The sequence below is a fragment of the Diceros bicornis genome, chromosome 10 (assembly GCF_020826845.1).
Source record: "Diceros bicornis minor isolate mBicDic1 chromosome 10, mDicBic1.mat.cur, whole genome shotgun sequence".
NCBI classification, from domain to species: Eukaryota; Metazoa; Chordata; class Mammalia; order Perissodactyla; family Rhinocerotidae; genus Diceros; species Diceros bicornis.
Genome location: NC_080749.1, coordinates 38,157,208 through 38,185,048, shown reverse-complemented (window position 1 = coordinate 38,185,048; position 27,841 = coordinate 38,157,208). Strand labels below are relative to the sequence as shown.

The 27,841-nt window shown below is 33.9% G+C and overlaps 1 protein-coding gene across 1 annotated transcript in view; it reads right to left on the bottom strand.

Annotated features, from left to right (window-relative positions):
• Positions 1-1,214: 1,214 nt before the first annotated feature.
• The window catches only part of KCNJ3 (potassium inwardly rectifying channel subfamily J member 3), a 150,714-nt gene continuing 124,087 nt past the window's right edge, over positions 1,215-27,841 (bottom strand). The window contains exon 3 of the mRNA XM_058548999.1: positions 1,215-2,200. Coding sequence (XP_058404982.1) covers positions 1,614-2,200 — 587 coding nt within the window. The 3' untranslated portion in view covers positions 1,215-1,613. The remainder of the gene's footprint in view (positions 2,201-27,841) is intronic.

Sequence of the window (27,841 nt, the reverse complement as noted above, 5' to 3'; positions counted from 1 at the left end):
TAATGAGGAGAAATAGATTAATTCTGGACAGACTTAGACTGCAATGCCCAAAGAAGTTTTACAGGAAAATCCATGATATTTTGATAAGAAGCACTTGTAAATTTTCATAAAAATCTCTGTATTTCAAATCTTTATTTTGCAGGTGTTCTATTGAGCAATAGTTTTGACTCCTACTAAAGAGTAATAAATATCAGACTTTGGGGTTAGAAAAATAGTACTGCTAAAATTATTTTGGTAGGCCAAGGATCCAAAACACCAATAAAACCAATGTTTACTAAAAAAAAACACCACATGGGTAAAATATCTTCAATTCATCTAATTTTAAATTCTCTCAGGTATATACAAAACATTCTTCCTGAACTGAGTGACAGGCATGGGATGAGATAGGTTCCCCAGGTGAGGAAAAAAGTCATTCCTGTTACAACAAATGCCACAAACAAGAGAACAGCATTAAAAAAGAGACTCATTTAGACATACATGTTTTAAGCATAAGTATTTATCGTCTGTTTCCTTGTATTTTTGTGTCTCCTCGAGGATAAATTATTGGTTTTTAAAATGACAGAAGTTCCAGAAAAAGAGTGAAAATGTTCCCAATTGACTCAGTTTGAAACAAGGACAATTAATTATGTAATTTCACACAGATTCTGATATATTCAATATAACTTGGCTACTGACTATTACAATGATTCAGCATTTGTTCAGAGCTCATATTTGGATTAGATCACATACAAAACAGATTTCCAGACATTAGTCCAGGAAAGGACCAATTCTCAAATTAATCAATGTTTATTCTCCCCCAGTACTAGCAACTTTAAAAAAATCATAGGAAAATTTCAGCATATTGGTATGCTCTAAAATTTACAAGTTAAATATATAATGGTTATATTTTTGCAGGGCCGTAAATAGCACAGACTTGTGTGACTCCTTCATATAAAGTACAATTGAAAACCTCCCAGGACCTTAAACAGCAAAAAACATTAAATCAGATTTTTAAAATGACAAATAATTTAAGGCTAAAATATTTGGTATTAATAATTAATGCCAGAAGTCTTCCTAGCCTAATAAAGTAAACATGCACAAGAACTACAACTTTGAACAAAACATCACAATTTTATCAGATATATATGTATGTATGTGTCTCTGTGTGTATATATATACATATACATATATATATATATGTATATATGTATATATATATGGTTTTATCACCCTGAAAGCTATCCACTCATGTTTGGCTTAATACATATGTTAGAAATGTTGTGGAGAGTACCACCCCTTTAAATATATATATATATATATTTTTTTTTCCAGAATATACAATATAAATATACCATATATAAATCATGCCATAAAACTAAATGCAAAATTTGCACATTATTGCATGCTTGATGTGATAATACATGCCCATTAATAAGAACTTCCTTATGATGTCCTCCCTTCACGACTTTTGCTTTCTGCACAGTAGCAATACTTGGGAAGGAAAGGTTCTCAAATGTGTATATATGACTTGGGGGGAAAGGTATTTTCAGATTCCTTAGAGAGGATTACCTCATTTGCCAAATATTGGACTATTACTAAACCAAACAGTAAATAAAGTCTAAGGAGGTGTTTTGTTATGTGAATCGATCAGAGTTCATTTTTCTTAATTTGGCTGGAAGATTCCCTTCCATCCTGGCTGCTCCTCCAGCCATCTTTTGAAGCTTTGGTGGCAAATCAGCCACAGACTGGCTCATGGGATCAGACAACATCTTGGTAGTTTTAGATACCAGTTTTTCTTCTGAGTTGCCAGGAACTGAACTTATTCGTTGAAGTTTCATGGGCAAATCTCCCAAGCTGTAGGCTTTTTCTGAAGTTGTAGAACTCATCCTCAAGAGTTTTTTGGGAAAGTCTTCTCTTCCAGTAATTTTCTGCAGCTTAGTTGGAAGTTTTGTACTAATGTCATCTAGTCCATCTAAGCAATCCACAGAATTATGTCTTTCTTTGCTGTTAGTTATGGCTGGTGCTATTAAAGGGGATGACATAAGAAGCATTTCCTCCTGTTCCTTCACACTGTAAGGTGGGGTGGGGACTTCAAACGTTGCATGGAACTGGGAGTAATCGACTTTAAAGAATCCTTCTTCTAATGAAATTACAGGGAAAAAACGATGACCCCATAGAACTTCATCTTCAGTGTATGATGTTCGAGCTTGACAAGTCATCCCTATAAGCAAAAAGAAAATCCTTGATAAATTATGCAGAGCAGAAGCACATGTAAAGCCAGTTTGACCTAAGGAATTCATTTTGCTTTCTTATTTAATCTTTGACTGTTTATCTGAGTAGACTGAATAATAGAATATGTTAACAGTTTTAATATGTTAATAGCTTTGATATATATACTTTATTCCAATGAAAAACTCAGAGCACTTCTGTTCATGTTTGGAGGCTAATATATCACAGCATAATTAATTGTTTATTATTCATAAACCAAAAGTAAAAATGGCATAGAACTATTTCAGAACGTACGTGTCTCTACAAGGAGATAAGTAGAGACATCACATAATCATTTTCTATCATTCAAGAAGCAACGTGACCTATGAAACAAGGCTGACTTTGAATCCAAACTTTACTACCATGTAAAGTAAGTATCTCAGTTAAGTATCTGTCTTAAGAAAGATCCTTAACTGAGCATCACTTTCCTCTTCTGTAGAGTAAAGCATGGAAAACCACACCTGTCTCACAGGACCCCTGTGTGCATGAAATAATGTGTACAGAAATGTACAATGTGTCATATGATGCCTAAAAATAGTTGGCTCTTATAAATGAGAGCAGAGATAACTATCTCAAGTGTTTGCTAAATGAATAAAAGTAGAAAATATTTCTATGTTGGATAATGGAAAGTCATCGTGGTGGCTCCATTCTTCTGGACCTTTAAGGCCAGAATGAACTTTTTGCTCAAGTTTTAGAAATCCATATGCTAAAATCAGCAATCAGGGCTATAGGAATAGCCCAGTTCTATTTCTGCTGTAGGAATCTCTGAAACTGGATGCTGGATATCAGATGTAAAATTTTGCTATTTATATATTATGTTGCTTGGCTATCATTTACCTAATGCTATGTTGATTTACTCAATTGCGTTCTCTTCATAAATCATATATTTAGACTGAGTTACTATTAAATCAGTCAACCTCTGAATATTCATTGCGTGAAGACTGGAAGGACATGAATAAATTAAAACCATATATCAAATTTCAGTCTTTTATTAGTCAAAAGACACAATTTTCTGTAAGTTGCAAAATTCAGTACTTCCCTCTACCTTTGCTATCAGATTTTATTAAAGGCTATTAAAATGTAGAAGGATAGACAAATTTTAAAAAGGCATCTCTTCAATAATTAAGTATAATTTAAACAAGTAATGACAGTCTTTCTTATTTCATTCTATTCTCCCTCTGTCACTTTATAAGTAATTTCTGTTGTGTTTAAGCCTGGAATAGTTTGGATAAAGTGATATTCTATCTTTTTTCCCCCTGACTAGTAATCACACATACAATACTTAAAACTAGGATAAAATGCATAATTAAAAAGCAATATTGAAGATAAACTAGATCTTTCATTGAATCCTTCCAAAATCTTGCCTTGTAACTATTATCAGTTATACATCACCAGGGGCCTTGTAACTATTATCAGTTATACATCACCAGGGAATCAGATGTTATCACTTATATACCACCTTTTCCAGACAGTTTTTAAAGAAACTTATATAGAAAATAAATGCCTATCACATCCCAGGTATTGTGTTAGGTACTTTCTCTATATTATTTCTAATCTTCCATATCATCCTGATAAGAAAATATTCTTATGTCCATTTTAAAGATAAGGAACATAGTGCTCAGAGAAATTAAATCACTTGACCTTCCTGGGCACAGATCTAGGAAGCTATAGAGAAAAGATGCAGTAATATTCTAATTCCTGGAGGTTTTGTTGTTATTTTTACTTTGCCATGATGTCTCTATGATTTTAGTTAGGAACTCTGACTCTCAACAATTTATCAATTTCACTGTCATGGTGGAAATCTGTTGGTGACCGAGTATCAGTCTTCATACTCAATATTATACCAGGAGTAGCCCCCAGAAATATTTATATATGAAGATAACAAAACTAGTTTAAAAAGTAATTTGTAAGTTTTATGGGCATATACACGTAGAATTGTGTATTTTCAAATAATTTTCCAGCCTCTGACTAAATATTTCATGAGAAAAAATTACAGATCATCACTTATTCAGAAAAGATAAAAAATGTATTTCCTAATGTATTTACATGGTTTTATTTCAAGAAGTTTAAAGATCCAGCAAAGTACCTAGAATAAAGAACAAACATTTGCTCTTCCTATCCATTAAGATATGAAATAATAAAACAAACAACTACCTTTTACTAGTTTAATTAAAGAAGTACCCTTCAATTTCTCTCCAAAAGCAATTACTGTCATGAATTCTTTATGTATCTTTCCAGTTTAGGGTATTAATTTAAATTTAAGAAAAAAAGATCATAAATATGTATTTACTGTTAAGTGATAGTACTTCCCTTACAAGCCCATTTTAATCTAAAAACCTCCCTCCGTTGAAAATTGATGGTGGGTAGAATTATCCGAAGTGAGCGCATACAGTCAATATAACTCAGTGTTTACCACTGTAACATAGGTTTGTAGGTTTGTCCTTTGATCACTATAAATGCATGTATACATTGAGAGTTGAAGTAAGTTGACATCATGAACTTTTTTCAATTATTTCTAACAACAATAGAGTAAATATTGAAACAAAATTCGATTACTATCGCCATCTTAGCCCATTTTATTTTAGTGACTTTTTTCTTTTCATTAGGAAAGGAATATAAAATTAAAAATCAAAATTCTGTCCCTATTAGTTACCATTATAATATACCACATTTCTGGTCCCAGAGCTTACCCTGAGTTGTTTCCAATGTAGTTACCAGAAGCCATGGAAAGAACTAGAGAAACTTAAATGGAGGGAAAAAATGGGGGACATAAAATCGTATAAAGTTTTCACTTTGGGGAAACAGGCCATTGATTATTAAGGTGCTTAAGGTGCAATGGCATCTACAATGGAAACAGGTATTTCAGATGTTTGTTCACATAAAAATACCTGTAAGCACTGTTACTAGTGGATGATTTTTGACTGAAAAGTAAGGTGGGGATTTTATTCTACTGTATGAAATTAAGTTTACTTAATTCCCTAGCAAACTAGTGAGGCAACACCTTTATATAATGGAAAAACATATGAATTCGGCTTCCAATCCCACTACCAAATAGCTTGTGAAAATTACCTAAAGCTCTCTGAGCCTCAGTTTTCTCTTCTACCAAGTAGAGATAGCAATACCCTCTCCTATAAAGCAGTTGAGAGTTTGAGGTAAGTCAAGTGCACAGAACAGTGCTTGGTACTCAGGCAATGCTCAGTAATGACAGCTGTTTCTATCATTCTGTAGTGATCACTTGCATTTCCTGTTCTTTCCTGGAAATTAGTGATAATGCATTAACATAAGTGGGGAATTTTGACATATTAGTTATTTGTCCCATATTAATAATATAGAAAATTAAATTTAAAAATCACTAGATATCAGATAGCACTTGTCTTTTCGAAATGGTCAAACATTCAAAATATTTAAAAATATAGAAAAAGATACATTACTCATGTTCCCAACTTTTAGAGTTTCTCAACATTTTCCATCTATAGATCTGTAACAGCGGGAGAAATTAAGCGTGGAAACTTGGGTGTATTAAAAAGGCCTGCAGCGGGCCGGCCCTGTGGCTTGGTGGTTAAGTGCGCGCGCTGCAATGCTGGCGGCCCGGGTTCGGATCCCGGGTGAGCATCGAGGCACCACTTCTCCGTCCATCCTGGGGCCGAGTCCCACATGCAGCAGCTAGAAGGATGTGCAGCTGTGACGTGCAGCTATCTACTGGGGCTTTGGGGGGAAAAAATAAAATAAATAAAATCTTTAAAAAAAAAAAAAAAAGGCCTGCAGCAAAGGAGTGACTAGAATCCACTTTAATACTTTCCTAATTATACCAAGAACTTTTGCAAGCTCTTTAACCTGTCTTTGTTCTTCTGCTGTTCCTTTTACACATTCATTAGATGTAGGTAAACAAATATCAGATATTCCAATTCAACAGCATCATAGTTTTAAATCTAGTTTCACCACAGAATATTAATGTGCAATCAACACAGGGATAATGATACAGAAACATTATTAGCTGGATAACAGGAAAACGTCTATGATGGTCAATCTGCAGTTTAGACAACGTGCTTGGATAAGATGTAATGGAGAGACTACTTCTTTTTACAAAAGCTATCCCAAAATGGTGTTGGAAAAAATACAATACAGATGTCAATTGAGAAGAATTTAAAGTAAATATAACTACGTTTCCTAAGAACAAGTATGTATCATGGCATTATTCCTTTTAGAATGCTTTATCTTATGCTATTTCTTACTCTAATCCAAATTATTTAAAATAATCCATGCTTAGGTTCATAATTGCAAATGTCATTTAAATCCCAATAAATGCAGGTGAAGAGCATTATTCAAAGGGCACTAGATGACTGCACCTCTTAACTGGCAATGCAACTGTTTGCATGCTTTACCCAGATTCCAGACTTGAACAAATGTGATGAAAATCAACACGAGCTCATCTTTGTGGAAACTGGCAAAGCTACAGATGCTGCCACTGGAAATAGCTGGGACTTCTCAATCCTTAGATGAAAAACATTTTGCGAAAAAAAGATTTATTCTGTGCATTGATTCATGAATAAAAAGGCTATATATTATTGCTTAATCTAATTTATTCCAGCTTCAGTCTGTCAATCTAAAATGATAGAGGCAAAGTAGCCTAACCTCTTTATTTTTTACTTTTCCTTCTCCTGATTCTGCGTTTACAGCAGGCTGTTAAGTTCATCTCTTTAACTGAATTGAACGTTCATTCAAATAAGAAGTCGGAAAGCTTTTTAAGTGAAAATGGCAAAGCAAGCCGTTTTTTGACAAGTCCTTAATTTAACTTTCAGAATACCCCTAACTCAGTTATTCTCTATTGCTTCTCCCTGTCAGAGATGGTGCCTAGGTTGCCTACATGAGGTGGGTACGAGATGGTTAAACAGAATATAACCACAGGCCAAGGGGAATGTCTGGATGCTGTGACACAGAAAATATCAAACAATCAATAACTTCTGCACTGCAGAGGCTTTATCTAAACCTTAATATAGAAGTTGCTGGGCGGGAGGAGGGGAGAGAGAATTCTCTTATAACAGTGGCTGTGTTTTATTATGTGTGCACCAAACAAAAGGGAAAAAAAGTAAATCTCCTTCAAATAAGCCATGTAATAATAATAATAGGCAATATTGCTGTAGATCTTACTATGTGCCAAGTATCTTTATAAGCCCCTTTTACATGTTATCTTGAATCCTCACAACAACTCTTTGAGGAAGGTGCTTGAACCCCAGCTCCACCACTAATTAATGTGTGATCTTGAAAGAGACTACTAAATCTCTTGAATCTTCAGTTTCATCATCTATAAATTAAGGTCCACTCTACTGATTTCACATGGATATTGCAAGGATTTGAAACTGAGTAATATATGTATATGTATATTGCACACACAATAAATATTGGTCATTTTTTTCCAGAAGAGTCCCTAAATACAGGCTATATGACTACTCTACAAATTTCATTTATACACACACAACTGAAAAATTTAGCCAAGTAGTATATTGTTTTTCTTCCTTAAATATATGCTCTTTGTCTGATTTTTCTTCAAACTGGCAGTGCTTTTTAGAACTGAATTGACTAATAGCTTAGCATGCATAGCATGTGCTATATCACAAAGATTTCCTAGACTGCCCTACATATTACCCTGTGGATTACTGAATAAAGTCTGTAGCTGTTTCTTCCCTAAAGTACTTCCAAAATTTCGCCCTACTCCCAAGATATAATAAACGCAAAGCGTACTTGGTATTCTCTGCATGCTCTCTATTGTGACGCACTGAGCTGAACCCAAATTTAAACTATATAAACTTTCTGAGGAAGCCTATGATGTTTGTTATTTTTATCTTGTTTATAAAACAAGAAAACACTGTGTATACCACTGTTCAATAATACTAAGGTTATGGCATCAGGCTCTTCTGGGATATAGGTTGCAAAGCTATTAAGTATACATAAAATGCTTCCAGAAACTGCAGTTTTCAAAGAGATGGAATCCCTTTAAAGCTCAGTATATTCTGCTCAGACAGACTTTTAGAGAGAAGCAGAAGTTTCTGGCATGCATTCAACCCAATATTATCCTCTATTATTTACAAGCACTTGGTCTTACAATGTGTTCTCAGATATCAGTTTGCCATTATTGCTCAAGCTAGGTCACAGAATTCTAAAAAAAATAGGTAAATAAAAACAAGAAGAAAAATCCAATTATGTTTGTTAAAAAATAAAGTCAATACGAAATTTAGCGACAAAGATTTCAAATGTAATACTTTAGGTTTCTAAGTTCCCCAAAGAAAAAAGAGAGGAAAATAGATTTTTAATCACGACCAATAGAACAAAATGTGAGACTCCCCAAAAGGAATATAAGCACAGGTGTTAAGAGTCAATAGCAGGTAGAAAATATGACAGGGAATTCATGATCATACTGCTGAAAATATATTTAAGAGATTAAGGATAATATTAAGCAAAAGAACATGGGCTTTGAATATAAACTTGAGATTATTATTGTTTCAATCATACACTATTAGTAAGACCTTAGGTATAGTATTTAAATTATCTAAACCTTGATGCTATAATACGTGGTAGTAATAAAGGATAATATATAATTTATACGGTAATTACAATTATAAATGATATAATCTATTTAATGGTTCTACCATATTACCTAGTAAATAATAAAGGTTCAATAATTGGTAGCTATTATCAATCATTATTATTACTAGGGTTCCATTTTAGATATATTTCATTTCTTTAGTGATCACCTTATTTCTCAGAATCAAGTCAGAGCAAATGAAATAATTTTCACCTTGTTAGTTTCTATTAATTTGATATGGACCACGTTGTCTATACTTAATCTGGAATATGAGAAAAGGCCTACTATTACACACATTATAAACTGAGTCAGGTCCAGCAATGCCAACCTGGCCTGCCCTGCACAAATGTGACTAACTTTACAGTAGCAACTATTTCCCTCCAGTTAACTTCTCTGCTGTGTTGACAAGGCACTACCTTCAGCTCTCTAGTCTCACTTCATACAGAAGCATTACAGAATTTTCCCAATCCACTTTCAACTGATTATCATTTCCTTAACCCAACAATGTAAATGTTCCATTCTTAGCACATCTTTTTCTCTTTTCCTTCATAGTACCTATTAAAATGTTTCCTTGCATTGTCAATTATATAATCAAAACAATAGCTACCTAAATCCATTCATGCTATTGTTTTCTCCTGTTAAAACATGATTTTTAGTTCCAAAGTATAATGCAGTCCAATTACTGTTGGGAAATACCCCATATTAAAAGACTGACATCAGAAAAGATATTTTTCAAAGGGAAAATGTAATAAGATTTTAGCTTAAAAAAAAACAGAACATCTTTTAGATAATGCTGGAATTTCTTTATTTTGGAGAGCATTATCCCTAGTCATAGGGAAGAAGAACTTTTGAAACATTGTCTGAAGCAATAACATACATGTCAACTTTTTAAAAAGATTACATACAGATTACCACAATTAAATGCTTAGATTAACCTCTGTTTATAAAGATATTCCTAAAACTTTGCATTAAAATGTCATTCATAACCACTTTGTGTGGTGTTGTAGACTGAATGTTTTGTGTCCCCTTAAAATTCATAGGTTGAAATCTTAACCCTTAATGTGATAGTATTAGGAGGTGGGGCTTAGTAACTTCTGAACTACGTGATATTTAAACAACAAAAAAAATACATAAAATTTAAATAAGAAATAAAAAATAAACCCCAAATTCACTAGCATGTCTTTTCAGTTCCTTTAAAAATCTAGTTCTAAGTTTTCATTACAGTTTTATCTCTTTAAAAAATCTTAACAATAACACAACAAATAGTAAAAAATATATGCCAGATCCTAAGTGTTTTCTATGTATATTATTGTACACCACTCTATGAAGTATGTACTATTCTTTCGCTCATATGACAGAAAATGATACTCAGGAATTGGGAGGAGAAGTAGCTTGTCCAACCAACATCATGTGACAAGAGATGGTAGTAGACAAGATATAAACTCAAGCCCTCCAATTCCAGAGCCAGCCTTTTTTAAACTCTATGCTATTCTGCTCAAATTTTCTTGAATGGATGACTTTCCCATTAGTAACTAGTGTTTTCCATGCATGTTACTTGATCCATGCTGTTTCAGCTGCTTGAAATATCCTCTTCCATCTCTCCATCTGTTGATATAACTCCTCATATTCAAAGCACAGATCAAATGCCATTAATTCTATGAAGTCTTTCCTGATTTTTCTATTTTAATTTATTGTCTTTTAAATATGTCATCTTGTCGTGTACACACACACACGTGCACAGGCACACACATCCACATTCCTTGCTCACTAGGTACTGTAAATATCTCAATGACATACACAATTAACTTCAATAAGTAATAATACTTAACACTTATTAACTTATTAAACATCTCCTTTCTGCTAGGCATTCTTCTAAGTGCTGAATCACAAAGTGCTATGGCAATGGAGTGAAGGATCAACCCTCTCAACTTCCATGATTAAAATTAGTCTTGAAAAATGAATAGTAGTTTGCCACACAGTCCATATCCACCACGTGAGAAAAACACATTCTGGGGTGAGGAAAGACATTTGCACACATTCTGTTGTGCAAAGGCACAACCAGTTGTACCTGAATTTAAGATGCAGTTCCTGTTTGTTCATTCATTACAGTTACGGATACATATCACATTAGAATAAGCTTCTTAAGGGAGCTCTTATCTACCCTAGCATCTCTAGTATCCAACATTGTGCCGGGTATTAGATGCTCAATGCATTCTTGGGGAGAGACAGTAGCAGGATAGAAGAAGAGGAAGAATGGAGAGGTTAAAAATGTCAGGGCAGGAGAAGTGAACTTTTTGAATGAGTGAGAGCTTCCATACTGGTCAGCACTCTATTCACCATCACTAGAGACTGTCACTAACAAAAATGCGAGGGATATAACTATTAATGAAATACAGATCTGCAATGTATCAATCTTGATTATTTTCTATGCTTTTAAGGTGACGATCTATTATTCAGTTCATGCCATGAACTCAAAAATTGACTTTGAAACATCTATGCTAAGAGCATCTTATTTTGATTAGCTAAGTAAGGGGGAAAAGGATATCAAAATAAATTATATATAACCACTGTATAAAATATGAATAACTCTTGTACAAAGAAGCTAGACACACTTGCTGATGAATCACTTTCAATGATAATCAGTTTTTTCCTTACACTTCTGTGAAATTATACACAGATAGATGTATGTCTAGATACATTTACTAGAGAGGTTAGATTTATCTGCACTTAGCCATTAAACCATATGATAATTAAATTAATCGATATTTTGATACACTTGAATAATTGACCTCTAGTTAAATTTTAAATTTTGGTGAAATTTCTATCCCTCATGCAATTCTAACTGATCACCTTATAAAATGCGATATATCCATTTTTACCTGACAATTTAAAATTTACTTTCCCCCTAATTCATGAGGCTTACTTTTTATATAGACTGTTACATCTTTTTCAATCAAAAACTATAACTATTTTTTAACATCTCCTTTGGCATAAATTCAAATACATTCTGTTTGCTTGCAGGCTTAGAACAGAGCCCGAATAAATATTTGCAATTCAGCAGTTGTTCTAGTTCTATGCTTTGCTGTAAAAGGTCAGAGAATTTTGCTTCTAATTTTGCTGTTAGGTTATTTATAGATACTAAATTAAAAATAAAGTCCCTATAATTTTATGGGAATGATTACTGAGTGTTTTTTATTTTAGGGTGAAAAAGCCACATCACAGTAATAATCACAAACATATGATATTTTAGCACATAAAGAAAAATGAAGGATTGGTTTGAACATGTATATACAAGTCTTATAAAAGAATTTAATTTTCTGCCATGACAAAAAAAAAGTATTTAAAAGTCAAACTATAAAAAGTTTCCTTAAACTACATGGTTTCTCATCTCCTTAAATAGTATCTTAATTTACTTCAATTAAAACAAAATCACTGAAAGAAAAAATGTCAAATATATAAAAATTCTGAGGCAAATAGCATATGAGATGCTAACAGTGACTCCCTTAAAATTGACATTTTCAGAAATGAAATGATAATAATTCTGTAAGTTTATGCTAAAATATAGCTCAACTCCTAAGGCGACTTAGATTTTCTCTCAGGTTTTAAAGTGAAAAGTGATCTCTCTACAAGCATCCTCTTAATGTGGAGAGTCAGGATCTAGAGGCAAAATTCTGAACTATCCTGTTGACCTTTTGGGGAAATTTTACATATACATCTTTGCAGAATGTTTTCACATTTATGAACAGAATTATTTTTATCATACAAATGATGCTAAGATATACAATATATAAAACTATCTAATATTCAAAGGTTTGTTAATATGACAAAACAATATAGCCAAGGTCTAAACAAGGAAGGGAGAGAGAAAGGAGGAAAGGCAGGTGAGTTAATCCACTTAGAATATTGGAAATCAAGCTCTTTGGTCAGATGTCCACTAAGGAATCATAAGATAGAATTAATAACTGGTAAAGAAGAGATTAATTTTGTAGCCATATATATCCACAGGTAACAATTTGTGTGTCATTCTAATCAGAAACTACATTGTTACACATTCTACCAATTTTAACAGACTTTGAGCTAGTGATGTTTATCCTTAGATATATCACTTGTTGAAAAACAAACCAAAAAAGGATTAGAAAATAGCTTAATGTCATGCAGTTATTCTATTTCAATTGATATTTTATGCTGCCTAATAAACATTCCAGAAGTTAACAAAGTAACATTTCATTTGATTGACCTGAAAAGTACAGGAACTGTGTATGATTAAATCCTCTCATATGTACTGACATAAAGGTATCCAAAATTATTCTGAGATTGTCTCATTCACTAATTCACGTCTTTTAACAAAAATTTCATAGAACAAAATGACAGAAATTTGTCTGCATTTAGGGGTGAGTCAAGAATAACAGACATATTTTAAGCCAAATCAAAAGGAAGAATATTGGAGGTAATGATTTTAAAAAATGGGAAAGGAAGCTGGTTGGCAGGGTGGGGTGAGGGGAGTAGTTTTGTTTCAGAGATGTTATCATGAAGTAATGTAGATAGTATGTAACAATATCATTTAATATTTACTGGACACATTATATTCTAGAGTCTATGCTAAGATATTTAAATGAGTTATTTTATTTTCAAAATCCCTGTGGAATAGTTACTATCTTCTTTTTCAAATGATAAACCTGTGCCTAAAAAAAAGGGCAAAAGATCTAAACAGACACTTCATCAAAGAAGATATACAGATGGCAATTAATCATATGAAAAGATGCTCCAAATCACATGCCATCATGGAACTGAAAATTAAAACAACAATGAAATACCGCTACACGCCAATTAGAACGGCCAAAATCTGGAATGCTGACAACAGCAATTGCTGGTGAGGATGTGGAACAATGGGAACTTTCATTCATGGTTGGTGGGAATGCAAAACGATACAGTCACTTTGGAAGGCAGTTTGGCAGTTTCTTATAAAACCAAACATATTCTTACCATATGATCCAGCAATTGAGCTCTTTGGTATCTACCCAAATGAGTTGAAAATTTATCTCCACACAAAAAATCTCCATACAAATGTTTATAGCAACTTTATTCATAATTGTCCAAACTTGGAAGCAACCAAAATGTCTTTCAATAGGTAAATGGATAAACAAACTGGTGTATATCTATACAATGGAATATTATTCAGTGATAAAAAGAAATGAGCTATCAAGTCACCAAAAGACATGGAAGTAAACTTAAATAACATTACTAAGTGAAAGAAGCAAATTTGAAAAGGCTACATACTGTATGAGTACAGCTTTTTGACATTCTAGAAAAGGCAATTATGGAGACAGTAAAAAGATTAGTGATTACCAAGGTTTTGGGATGAATAGGTGGCACACTGGGGATTTTTAGGGCAGTAAAACTATTCTGTATGATACTACAATTGTGGATACATGTCAAGATACATTTGTCAAAACTTAGACACAAAAAGTGAACTCTAATGTAAACTACGGACTCAGGTTGATAATGATGTGTCAATGTTGGTTCATTGATTGTAACAAATGTACCCCACTGGGGCTTGATACCCATGGTGAGAAAGGCTGTATGTTTGTGGGCGGGGGGAGGGTCAGAAGAAGCTATGTGTAGGGGGAGAGAATGTACGGGAACTCTGTACTTCCTACTTAATTTTACTGTGAGCCTAAAACTGCTCTAAACAATAAAATTTATTGATAAAAAGTAAATTAAAAACTTAGGAAAAAAATAAACAAAAACAAAAAAAAAACAGTATGTAACAGAGGGTCAGTAACATGCTCAGGGCCTCACAGCTTTAAGGGATGGAGCCGGGTTACTTCTGTTCTTGGAGTTAACTATTCTGCATCTCAAGAGCCCTCACCCATGCTCATACGCTACATTTCAACCATTTCAATATGCCACACAGGTGGACCTATGTACCATGATGCATACGGTGAAAAAAGCCTATTGATATATATAGATTTACCACCAAATCTTTTTTCTTCTCTAACAATTTTTAAATTTTATTATAATTCATGAAGTCATAAATAAAGGGACTTTAAAACCTTTTAAACATTATTTTTTCAAAAAAAATTACTTTTAAGGGTGGAATGAGAAGTCACATAATCAAACATACTATTTTGTCATTCTTAAATCTGTATATTCTAAACACCCTGCTCACCACATTAGGTAATATCTAAGCCTATTCACATAAGCGTAATCGGCACCTCTGTTTTGCTGTGCCTATATTTTATCACCACAAAATGAATGGAGGCAAGAAAAAGGTATATTTTCTACGTAGTCTAAGCCAATTTCCAAAACCTAAGTCTAATGTCAAAGTTCCCACAAAGATAAAATTATGTAATCATTCTTTAAAAATATAAATAAATTTGTATTTTGAAACCACCTTATTGTTTATACCATCTACAAGAGCCCCATTCCCTCTAACACTGACATCTCCTAGTTATTTATAAGCTATCGTGCTCTTTTTAATCTGTTTCTTCCCTTAAGTAATATATACTATTTTCTTAATCTTTATTTTAGTGCATATAATATTTAATAAATTATGGAAGAAGTAGAGTTTACTACAAAGTACTATCCTATAAGATCTAAGTCTAGGATTGTTATGAGAATATGCTAGAATATTAATGGAAAAATGTTCATATCACCAAAAGAGAAAGAGAAAAATAGATTATTTTTGGAGAGAAACAGAAAGTAAACATTCACAACCTCAGTCTGCCAGAGGTGGATTTACCATGATAATTATGAAGTTTAAGTGATTCTCACTAGCACAGGTCCTTTCCATTTTCAAACTTTGATTTCATAATTTTGTATTCTTTTTTCCTTAAAGAGAACCCTCAAAATTATGTAGGCATCCATCCATACCTAGATTTGCACCTGCAAAGTGCTAGAACACGTAATCAAAGCAAGGCTCACTGACTTCGACTGCATGCACAAATAAAAAGATTTGCCACTACCTTGGTGATGTTTTATAATTCATCTGTTTTTCATATTTATTAACTATGGAAGGAGATCACATATTTTGGATACCTTTTATGGGCATGCCTTAATTTCACCTCAAATATACATCTTATCCATACAAATTGCCCATTGAACACTGTTCTAACCTGAGATCGTGCTCTCTCCCCCTAAAGCTAGTCCAGAAAGCAGCCTTCCACAGCTGGAAGGAAATTATCCTAGGAACTCTTCCTTTCAATTTCCACTCTTCTCTTCAATGGAGGACTCAATAAATGTTGGCTCTTATTACTACTACTATTATTATCAACATTTGCTTTCACGGACTAAGATCTTATTATACAAAACTATACCTATAGTGAAAGACTAACCTTTCCCATTTCCTTGGAATGCTGAAGAACCTGTATCAGATAAGGAGTATTTGGTGGTGTATATTGAAGGGAAATTGTACTTATCACCTGAAAAAATGTGTTACTCCACTCAGTGGGGGGCAATTGATGTGTTTTATCAAAGGCTGTGGCACAGTCTGATAGTGTTTTGCAGAAATCACATTGACTGCTCTGTGGAGAAAATACCTGATCAGGGCAAGACTGAAGCAAGTAGACTGCTTGGAAAGCTGTGGTAAGAGACAATGGCCAAACAAATAGCTTTGGGGATAACTCAAAAACATATTTGGGAGGTAGATTTAACAGGACTTGACAACTGATTGGATTCAGAAGGTGAAAAAGACTGGCAACCATCAATTTTGTATTATTAGAATGATGAAGACGAATGTGCCCTGAAATTTTACTTGTACTTCTCGTAAGAAAGGGAAGATAAAAATAGTAAATTAAATCATATCCTTTTATTTTCTGAACTTTCTGATTAAATTTGTCTGATGGTTTTGTACCATCATGCCTGCCAACTTATAGTCCTAGCAGCCAGTAGCATGAGAAAAATAACCATCCTCATCTAATCATGTGCCATTAAACTAAGAACAATTACTTCCAACTAAACTGTCTCTCTATTCTGTTAAGCTCAAAGGAAATGTTATGACCGAAATGTCACCTCCAATCTCAAGTTTCTATATCCGGCATTAATTTCATTAATTATAGCTTCTTTGTTTTACTCCTGATCTGCTGACAGAGCACTGGCTGGGTCTCAGCCAACTAATCAGATTAAATACATTGAGTTTGAAATACATGATGTGCATCTGAATGCAATTGTTTTTCCAAGGCTCCTTTCTGAACAAACAGGTATCAATAATCTTACAGTGATTTGGTGATGTTAAAACATAGTTTTAATGGAAGTCATTAACTTTCCTATAATCAATAGGAATCCGTTGGAATACCGCCATAACTCACTGCTTCTTTTCCAGGAATATGAGAGCAAAATAGACAAAGAAAACGTACTTTATTAAGAGCTTTGATGAAGCAAAGAATTACATCTATTGTAAACTGAATAACCTTAATGCCTGAATAGCACAATTAAAGAAACTCAGAATAATTTGGCTTCAGGAAACATAATCTAAAACACTAATTTGTATCAAAGAAGGAAACTGAGGTACAGGGAGTAACTCCTGGCCATGTGCCAGCCTTACCTATTTTCACTTATAACACAATTTAGTTTAGCTATGATGCCAACACTAGAAAAGTGAAATGGGAGCATGGGCTCAATGACCAGATAATTTGAACACAATCTAAATCCTTGCTTTAAAATGAAGCGAGTTATGATCTTGTCTAAATTATCCAGATTAATTTAATTCTCAGGACAGGTTTAGTTACATTCTGAGCTGCTCCTTATTTTAATTAACAGTTTTGGTTGTTATTAGAATATGTGAAGGGAACAGCCATCTGTCTCTTTCTCTAGTGTCATTTTAAAATAATACTTGTGTTTCAGTCCTTGGTATACCTATTCTGAGGTCCTGTCAGCTACTTACTTTACTAACCAGGGTAAGGAGGCAAGTAACAGAACCAAGATTATATGGTGGATGAAAAGATACTATTAAATGGAGTTTTTGTGTTAAGTTTATTAATCTAGACATAAATATTATGTAAAATCTATTATATATGAGAACATACCTGGCATAATACATTTTTCAGTATAGTGAATGTTTAAGTAAATTCTATTTTTCTATTGTATCTTGTTTCAAAAACTTAAACTAGGGGCTGGCCCAGTGACATAATGATTAAGTTTGCGCACTCTGCTTCGGCAGCCTGGGCTTCAAAGGTTCAGATCCCAGGCACAGACCTATGCACCACTTATCAAGCCATGATATGGCAGGCATCCCACATATAAAGTAGAGGAAGATGGGAGTGGATGTTGGCCCAGGGCCGATCTTCCTCAGAAAAAAGAGGAGTATTAGCAACAGATGTTAGCTCAGGGCTAATCTTCCTCGCAAACAAAAAACAAAAAACAAAAAAACTTAAACTAAATATTTTGCCCTAAATCTATCTATCTAGCAATATAGAGCAAGTTCTTGGTTTTGAAAAGACATAAAATTTTACATATCCAAAGGCATGGACAAGGAGAGAGAGTAACTAGAGATTTCCTACCTCTGCCAGAGGGAGCACCATTCAAGGGAGCAGCTTGGATGTGAAGCCTATGCCCTAACCTTGTGCTTCTCATTAGAACAGAACAGCCCTATTTTACCTGAGCTAAGGCTCTGTGCTAACTGCTGTTCTCATTGCCATCCCATGTTGACATTACTAAACCCTGATGGTTTAGTAAAACTAAATCACCGAATACTTCAAATCCCCTGACCAGTCATGACAAATCCCACCCAGAAATGCCAACACTCCTCTCCCGCTCAGCAAATCAAGGATCTTAAAACATATTGGAAACTTCTTAATCACATTTCAGCACTTATGCACTTCATCAGCACCAGGGAATCCACCCTTCCCTGCCTTGGCTGTCCTTGCACGTGGGAGGTGGGCAAGGCTGAGATCACTGGGGGTCCCAGTAGGCTATCTAAAGCTTTTAATACCTATTCAAAACATTTGGGTAGGTTTTCCAAGGTTCTGGTGCATGAGGTTTTCATGTGAGGCTCTTGTCAGCGAAACCTACACATCCAGTGGTCTTGTGAAAACCAGGCTGTATAATTTTTAAATGTAGTTGATAACAGATAAGTAGTTAGTAGTGATTTTTAAGAATTGAGTCATTGTAGTCTGGCTGTTTATTTAATATTCTAGGCTTAATTTTAGCATAACTATAATGCAAATGTCAAACTCCTGTCACCTTTTTAATATGTAGGTAATAGAGTATAGAAATGCATTTAAAAAATCATGTTCTTGAATCTAACATACTATTATATACTATATATATACACACACTAACATATTATATATAACATATAACATACTAATGTACTATTAGATTTCTGACAGAATTTGCTAATATTTTCTGAAATATGAATTAGTTACTGAATTAGATATTAGAATTTTGAAAAATGAGAAAATTAAAAATCTGAATTAAAAAATATATTGCTCTCTCCAGAATCTGATCATCAGAATCATTAAGAGTTACACTGGAGAAGAAAATTTCTTATCATGTTTACAATGAAACGTATGGCTCTAAAATGTGTTTATATTTATAAATGTCTATTAAGATATACTAGATTAGAATATATTAAACTGGATATAGCAAATACAGTAAAAGTCTAGTTATGCATGAAATCTTTGAAACGCACATGTTTAAATAAAATTGATAATTTTCTGAAGATGTATAGAAAGCACCTATAGAAATCTGTTTTCAATTTGTTTACTCCTCCCCCTCCATCCTGTATTCTCCAAATATCACTAGCTTGTGAGTCTCCTAGAGCTTACAGCCTGCTATAAACTGTATTTCAAGCAGCGGTCACCACTGGAAAGGGGCAACCATCTCTTCATACTTGCCAAGCAGAGACAGTCTCATTAACGTAGCCTATTGAGTAGAACATCAGCTAAGCTGATTTAGGAAAATATCGCCTTTCAGAAATCTTGGGAGAAATTTCTGGGTTAGAGCACTAAGCCACAGAACGGTGATGGATTTTATCAACACAAAAGTCAAAAGAAATGAGGGGCCCTTTTGAGAATTCCTTTGATTGAAGTATATATATATATAAAGAAGTGATTGCTAGCCAAAAAACGAAGAAGCCAAATAAAAGCCTCTCTCTAGAACAGTTTGCCTCCAGGAGTTAGCTTTTCTCAGCAAATCAAAGAGGATATAAATTCATTACAAGATATGCTTATGTTATCCTATCAGAATGGGAAAATGAAGGAAGATTTATTCAGCTGGAAGGAGGAAAAGATTTGATTTGCAAAGGTTTGTCATCTTAGAGAATAGACTGTACCAATAAGAAAGGGAAATGGGGATCTTAGAGGCTCAACTAAACAGACACATAAAAGAAATAGAGATAAACATACTCGAACCTGCCTTTGAAAATGAAACTGTACGAGGTGCCTGGAGGCCCCCAAAACACACATGCTGTTTTTGAACAGTAACTACAAATATGTGCCAATTTATTAAGTTACAAATTCTGTCAAATGCAGTGTACCTGCTTTAAATCAAAATGAAATTGCAGAAAATATTCCCCTACACAAACACACACTTAGACATACATAAATATACAGGTAGCTTTATCCAAAAAATAAAATGTTTGGTCAAAATACACATAACAGAATTGGTGCTCTCTGGATTCATTGTGAAGCATTTTGTGGGCTTTTTGAGCAAGTTGTGTTGCCCAAACTCATAATATCCAATCTAAACATTCTGATTTTTGGAGTGCTCTTATCAAAGAGAAAGAACTATTCAAAAATATCCAACTATATTTATTTCTAGTTCAATATAAAATTAGTCTTAATATTATGCCTGAAAAGCAAATTTTAGTGACAATTCTTAAATTATCTATGTGGAAATAGTGTTTTTATTAAATAAATTAGCAAAATTAAATTAGATGAGCAAAATTCAATGAACTGAAACTATAAATGACTATATCTTCATCAATTCCTTTTCATATAAATAAAAAGAAAACAACATAATGATTAAAACCTGTTTAAATACTTTATAAGTATCTAAAAGTTTTCAAATGCCAAAGTGAACATTTCAGAAAATAATCTGTTGTTGGTCAAAATGCTATGTCCTCTGAACTGTTCTTTATGGACATTTTCACATATCTCATTGGGCAAAGACTATTTCTTATTCATCTGTGCCCTTTCTAAAGATACGTTGAGTCTAAGGCACATTTGGCCAAGTGATCAAGGATGACGTGGGCAAGTCAGTCAGAGCCTCAATCAGTCTCTCTCTCTCACTCCCCCCTCTAAGTTAAATAAATATGCACCATGCCCACCCTACAAGACCAATAAATAGAAGTATTACTGAAGATTTTTTTCAACAAAACAAATGGTGAGTTCATGTTAGGTAATTTTAGCACCGATCTTTGAATATTAAAATTTCTATCCCATCCCTGTATTCTTGGTGGAGTGTGAACGTACAAGTAAGCTTATTTGTAATAGGTAATCACCAACAAAACATCTTGCTTGGGTCCTTGGGGCCCTGAGCCTTCATTCTTGTGACTAACTCCTCGAAATTGCTACTTGCTACTTAACATTTCTCTAGATATTTTAGTTATGTCATTAATACATTCATTCAAGCATTTAGGTATTGAGTACTAGGAATTGAATACAAATTGGTGCGCAAAAAGGTTTGATCCTCACTCTAGTGGACTTAAGAGTCTAGCAAAAAGTAGATTTTTGAACACAACGTTTCAGTGAAATGCGATAAATTCCATCCCACGCACTTTGGGAACACAAAGCTGATACATTCACCCTGGTCACTGCAGTTCAGGGAAAGTGAGGAAGCCTCATAAGGTAGATAATAGAAGAAGGATGATAAAAAAAAAGGGTAAGTTGGGAGGAAGACTGTTCCAGGCCGAGATCTACATGTCAGAGTGCTCAGATACCAGATACCAGAATGCCCAGAGAGGAAGCCAGAAAGCAGCTCGAATGTATTGAAGAAAACCAGTTATGGACCACAAAAGCACAGACTACTAAAAAGAAGGAAGGGATGACGACACGCCAAATAAGTAGGCACTGATCAGGTCATAGAGAACCATGAAGCCATACTAAGCAGTTTAAACTTTAAGAGAAATATGTGAGCATCGAAGGATTTTAAATGCGTCACCTACCTAGCAAGTGATCACTTCCCTTTCAGATTTATTTCCTTTTCAAAGGTGTCTCTTTCACAGACAGCATAGAACTGCTACTACCATATAATTCACATGACTATTTTCCCATAAAGGAACTTCACATGTGTTTTACGACAGCCCTTTCGAGAAGACTCGTGCAATCGTTAGTTTAAACTAGCTGTTTTGGTCTGCATCCCCTGGAAGGTTAGCTATAAATGTGTTTTTGATACAAACCATCTTTTACTTACACCATCCCTCATCTGGATCCTGAAACTTACTTTTCTTGTGGCTGCATTCTGCTTCCTGGTTTCCATACATGAAAACGCGTATTTATGGTCTAAGTCATATAATTCAAAAATACACATTGTTTTCCTATTTTCTAAATGAATTTATGTTTTTATCAATGGAAAGAATACCATTGCAAGCAAGTGGTATATCTTAAGTTTCTTATAGATTGCTCACTGGTTTTATTTCAGTGGCGGACCCTCAATGAAAGCTTGACTTAAATCACCTTGAAAGGATGAATATTTGGTGCAATGTGACTTTTATGTTTAATACATTTAAGGCACTCAAATCTTTGTTGAAATGAAGAGCTGATATTTAATATTAAGTAGATTAGCTTGAGTATATTGAGAAATAAATATTAATAAAAATAATTTTACAGTGATATAGTCTCAAGTGTAGGATAATTTTAGGTCAAATAGACTTTTCCCAAATTCACATCCCTTTAAAACCAAAGCAAAGAAGCCAAACACTGCACACCAATAGATTTTACCTCAAGGAGATAGCAGCTCTTCAAAAATCCACTCATTTATCCAGCAGTTATATGATGAGTATTTCCTTTACGCCAAACACTAAAAGGTCATGAGACTAGAGATGAATAAGTGACACAAAACCCCTGACTTCATGGAGATCACAGAGGACAAAATGATAAACAAATACTTCACAAAAAAGCAATATAAATAAAACAAGAAATGCATGTATAAATATTGAGATAACAGAAAAGGAACTAATTAATATTGGGCATTGCGAGTGACAGCAGGGACACCATTCAAGAAGAAGGAATTATGAATGGAGCTTGAAATACACATATAACTTATATGATTGAGAAGGGGAATATAAGACGAGGAATGGATATATGTAAGGGCTAATGACGGCATTGAGATTAGAGACAGGAGATTACATGTGAGAGAGATTTAGGCATTAGGATCTATAAGATTACCACACTTTAGATGCGTGAAAAATATTTGTTGATTGAGGGAATAAAAGACTGAATAAATAAAATCAAGAGTTATCCCTAGACATTGGTCATTGACTAGATGTGGAAAGAGAGGATGTGGGAAGTTTCCATGGTATCTCAGTCCTCTTTACATCACCCTGGCCTTTTTTTTTTTCCTTCTATGCTCTAATTCTGTATCAATGTTAACTATTGCTTGTTGTATCACTGTCTTTTTATCTTTCGATTATTACTCATGTAATTACATTAATGTACAGTAGGAAATGGTTAAAGGACAACTCAATGTTGCGTATGCATGATTTATACACTATACTTTTTGTAGTGCTGTATTAATATTTTTTTTGTAATATAAATTATTAGAAATATCTGTTAAAGTTCCAGGCAGTCAAAAAATGGATATAATGGTATCACGTATTTCATAAAAATAATACCCTTCACGTTAGAAAAAAATTACAAACTTTAATGTTTTCATAAAATATCTAATGCTAAATTTAACTTAAAGACTCAACTACTGCTTAGCCAAGCTAGAAGTGCTTATAATTACAGTGCTACAAATTGTTTTTCTATCTACTACACCAGATTATTTTATCCACCTCTTTTTTGATATGCTGTATACTCAACTGCTGATACTTTTAGAAAACATATTTTATTTTAATAATTTAGCAATTTAAAAAATATATATTAAAAAAATATCTTATTAGCATACTAATTAAAATAATGATTCATTTACTTGGAAAAATTAGAACTTGACTCTTGTAATCTAATAGGTATGTACTGCTCCCATTCAAACATAGTGTCCATTACTACAGCAAAATGTTCAGAAACTGTGCGACATAAAGTATCAGCTACACGGGCTAAACTGGTTACAGTTCATCTTGTCAATGAAGCAAAGGCAAATGGAAAGAGAACTATTTTCTGGATAATAGTGAATGGGCAGATTATCAGGGATCCAATTCTTCTAGCATGTGCTACATTCACTATTTCCTTTTATCAACAAGAGAAACTGAATAAAACATATTAAAATGTTACCCTAGGTCAGTTAGAGCCACTGCAATGCCCCAGCAGTTCAAGAAAATTATGAGGCATACAGACTGGAGATGAAAATATTATGAATACCTCCTTTAGTACTGTAGTTTTAATTTCATATATTAAAAAACATAAGTGATCATTCATATATGACTTATTTCACCTCACATATTTGAAAACCTGCTCAGTTTCATTTGCAAACATCTGCAGATGTCATACCCCAAACCTAAATACTGGAGTCAGAAAAATATTACACCGCTGCCTTGCTTTTAATGTTTTGGGGAAGTACAACATTATTAAGTTTGACAAGTGTACTGTAGGTAGTGAACAGTAACAGTGGCATGCTGAGGTATTCTAAGTCCAAAAATAAGAAAGCAGCATGACTACAGTCTCCAGTGTGGTTCTTCTGACAGAGAGGTGCACGTTTGTTTGAAAAAATTAGCATATTTTCTTTTTCTTTTTTGGAAAGATTTTGGTGCTAGCATTTCCATTCAGTCACTGTAAGCTTCTGAGGTAGGTTTTGCTTTCCTGAAATTAGAAAGCCATCCCAAGGAAGGTGCAAGATATAACCCATGGAATCTTGTTAAATTGCTGTGTAGAAAATGATTTGTAGATAACTTGATTTTGAAAGGATACAGGGGAAATATTTTTTAAGCAAAATTTCCAACTTCTAAACTTTTGCAGTAGATTATTTTCTACTAGTCGATTGCCTAGCCATCCGCTCATGAAAATAATGCACTTCAAGAAAATAGTGTCCATGTTTTTGACGCTTATTTCCAGCATATGATCTCTCAATACCATTTTCACACACACAAAAAAGGGATCTTGCGCTTTTTGAAGAATTGGCTCGTTCCAGCTCTTGAATAAGAAATGCACAAGATGAGTTTCTAACATGTTGTGCTGAAAAACAAGAAAACTGTCAAAGTCTAATGGGGTTGTGTAAAAAGGACACTGATAAGAGATGGAGAATTTTAGCATGAAAAAGAATAATGGGTACAATTAATAGAAACACTGAATGTATAAAAATCCATTAGCCCATAAAGATACTTAAAAACATATCTATATTGGATATAGATGTAGACATAAAGAGACAAAGTGTTCAAGCAAACAAAATAAAAGAGAAAAATAAAATCTCTAGTTTTCATTGGAGGGAGTTGGAACACCAATCCTTTACTATAAAAATGGATCATTAAAGGAAGAAAGTTAAATTTGAAGGTATTATGAACTGAATTGTGTCCCCTCAAAATTCATACACTGAGCTCTTAACCCTCAGTACCTTAGAATGTGACTGTATTTGGAGATAGAGCATTTAAAGAGGTAATTAAGGTTAAATGAGGTCATAAGTATGGGGCTCAAAGTCAATATGACTGGTGTTCTTATAAGAAGAGAAAGAGAAACCAGGGATTCATGGGCACAGAGAAAAGGCCATGATAGGACACAGTGAGAAGACTGCCATCGGCAACCAAGGAAAGAGATCTTAGGAGAAACCAAAACTGGTGACATCTTGATTTTGGACTTCCAGCCTCCAGAACTGTGACAAATAAATTTCTGTTATTAAGCCACCCAGTTAATGGTAATTTGTTATGGCAGCCCTAGCCAACTAATACACACGATAACTAAATAACTCTAGTTGTTAAGGGCAAATTTTCCCTTACAGTGTGATTCCAGATGATAAATTGTAAATGAAATAATGAAATTACCACCATTTTGCAATCCCAAATGAAATAAATGATTCAGGCAATGATTATGAATGGATACTAAAATCATGATGAGAAAAGTTGATGGGGAAATTTACGATATAATATCCTGGCTGTGACCACCTGCATCCCCTGACCCACTGCTAAAACGGAACAAGCGGACAGTATGTGTGTCCTGATGTGATACAACATTAAGTACAGAGCAGCAGCTTTGAAATATTTTTGTCAAAAAGATAAACCTAAATCAAATTAAATCTTTTGCTCTAACTTCCAGTTGTCAGGAAATACACTGGATCCCAGTACACATTGAATAACACCAGGAGAAAGCAGTCAGACAAGTTCAGAATGTAGGACATTCTACCCATCAATTATTTTGATTTCTTTAATAAGTTGATGACTGGCGTGGGTAGGGGGTGGGGGGAGTGGGTTGCATATACAACAAGGGGTCCTTCGGATCCTAGAAGAAAAAAAGGACATCAGTGAAAAAAAACGGTAAAATTCAAATCAAGTATATAGTTTAGTTAATAATGTTCTACCAATACGAATTTCTTTGTTTTGCTTATTGTACTATGATTATGTAAGATGGTAACATTAGGTGAAGGTGAGTGATGGCTGTTTTGCAACTCTCTGTATTATTATTTTTGCAATGTTTCAATAACTGAAGTTATTTCAAATTTAAAAGTTAGAAAAGGAGGGACACAACAAATGCAAAATACACAGCATATTTGGTTCCTGATTTGAACATGCCAACTATAATGGGAATTTTTAAAAACAATCTGGGAAATTCAAAATTGAATTCAGTATTAGATATACTTAATTTTTTAGGTATGATAATGGTATTAAGGTTATAGACCAACTCTTTATTTGAAAAAACAAATACAGAAGTATTTGTTAATGATAAATGTCATGATGCCAAGGATTTGACTTTAAAATTCTACATGAAGAAAAAACAGGAAATAAGCATTGATTATTTTTCACTAATACTGGTTGAATCTGGGGATGCGTATATGGGAGTTCATTACAACATCCTTTCTACATTTGTGTGTGTTTGCAAGCTTTAACAACAAAAAGCTACTAAAAAGTTTACATTTCATAATCTTTGCTTGGCTATGCAACTAGAACAGAGTTCTCTCCAGGTCCATTCTCAGCATCTGCCCACATCGTTCGCTCACTATATGCCATTGAGCGCAACAAAGGCTTCATGACCTTGCTGTTGCAAGGGCTGCCTGGCCATCTCCGTGTCTATTCTGAGGCCTGTAGGAGAATCTCACAAGATGATAAAGAAAGGCTTTTGCAACCAAAGCTCGAGTGCCATGGGATTTCTATTACATTTAGCATGTACTGAATTCTAACAAAACAAACAAAATGTCAAATGCCTCCGTCGTGTTTTGTCCACAATTATGATTTTCAGAAGTTCTGAAAATTCTGTGCACGTGATCACAGAGTAATTAGAGAAAGAATTATAGCTTCTTAAATGTCTACACACTTAGTCATTATTATCTAAAAAGAAAAAAGCTTAAAAACTATGTGCAAGATGGCAGCGTAGCAGTGGGGTTAAAAGCAGCATTTAGAGTCAGACATTTCCTAGGAGCATGACTTTCCTCAGCCTCTCTCTAAGCCTCGGTTTCTGCATCTGATAAATGAGGATAAAAACAGCACTTAAAATTGTGGGAAATAACTGAGATAGTACATGTACAAGACTTAGCAAAATGTTTGACGCAAAATGACTACTAAATAAAATTGAGTAATAATAATGCTGTGTCAATTCTGCTCTCCAGATGGAGAAGCAGACATTCCCATTGAAACAATGCTGGTCATAGATAGGATATGGACAGTTAATTTATGTCCTTTTTTTTGTTTTTTTAATTTATCTAATTTCCTTCAATAGCCACCTCTGGAAAAATATTTTCAAAGTGAACTGTAATCCAAGACCCATGATTCAGAGGGAT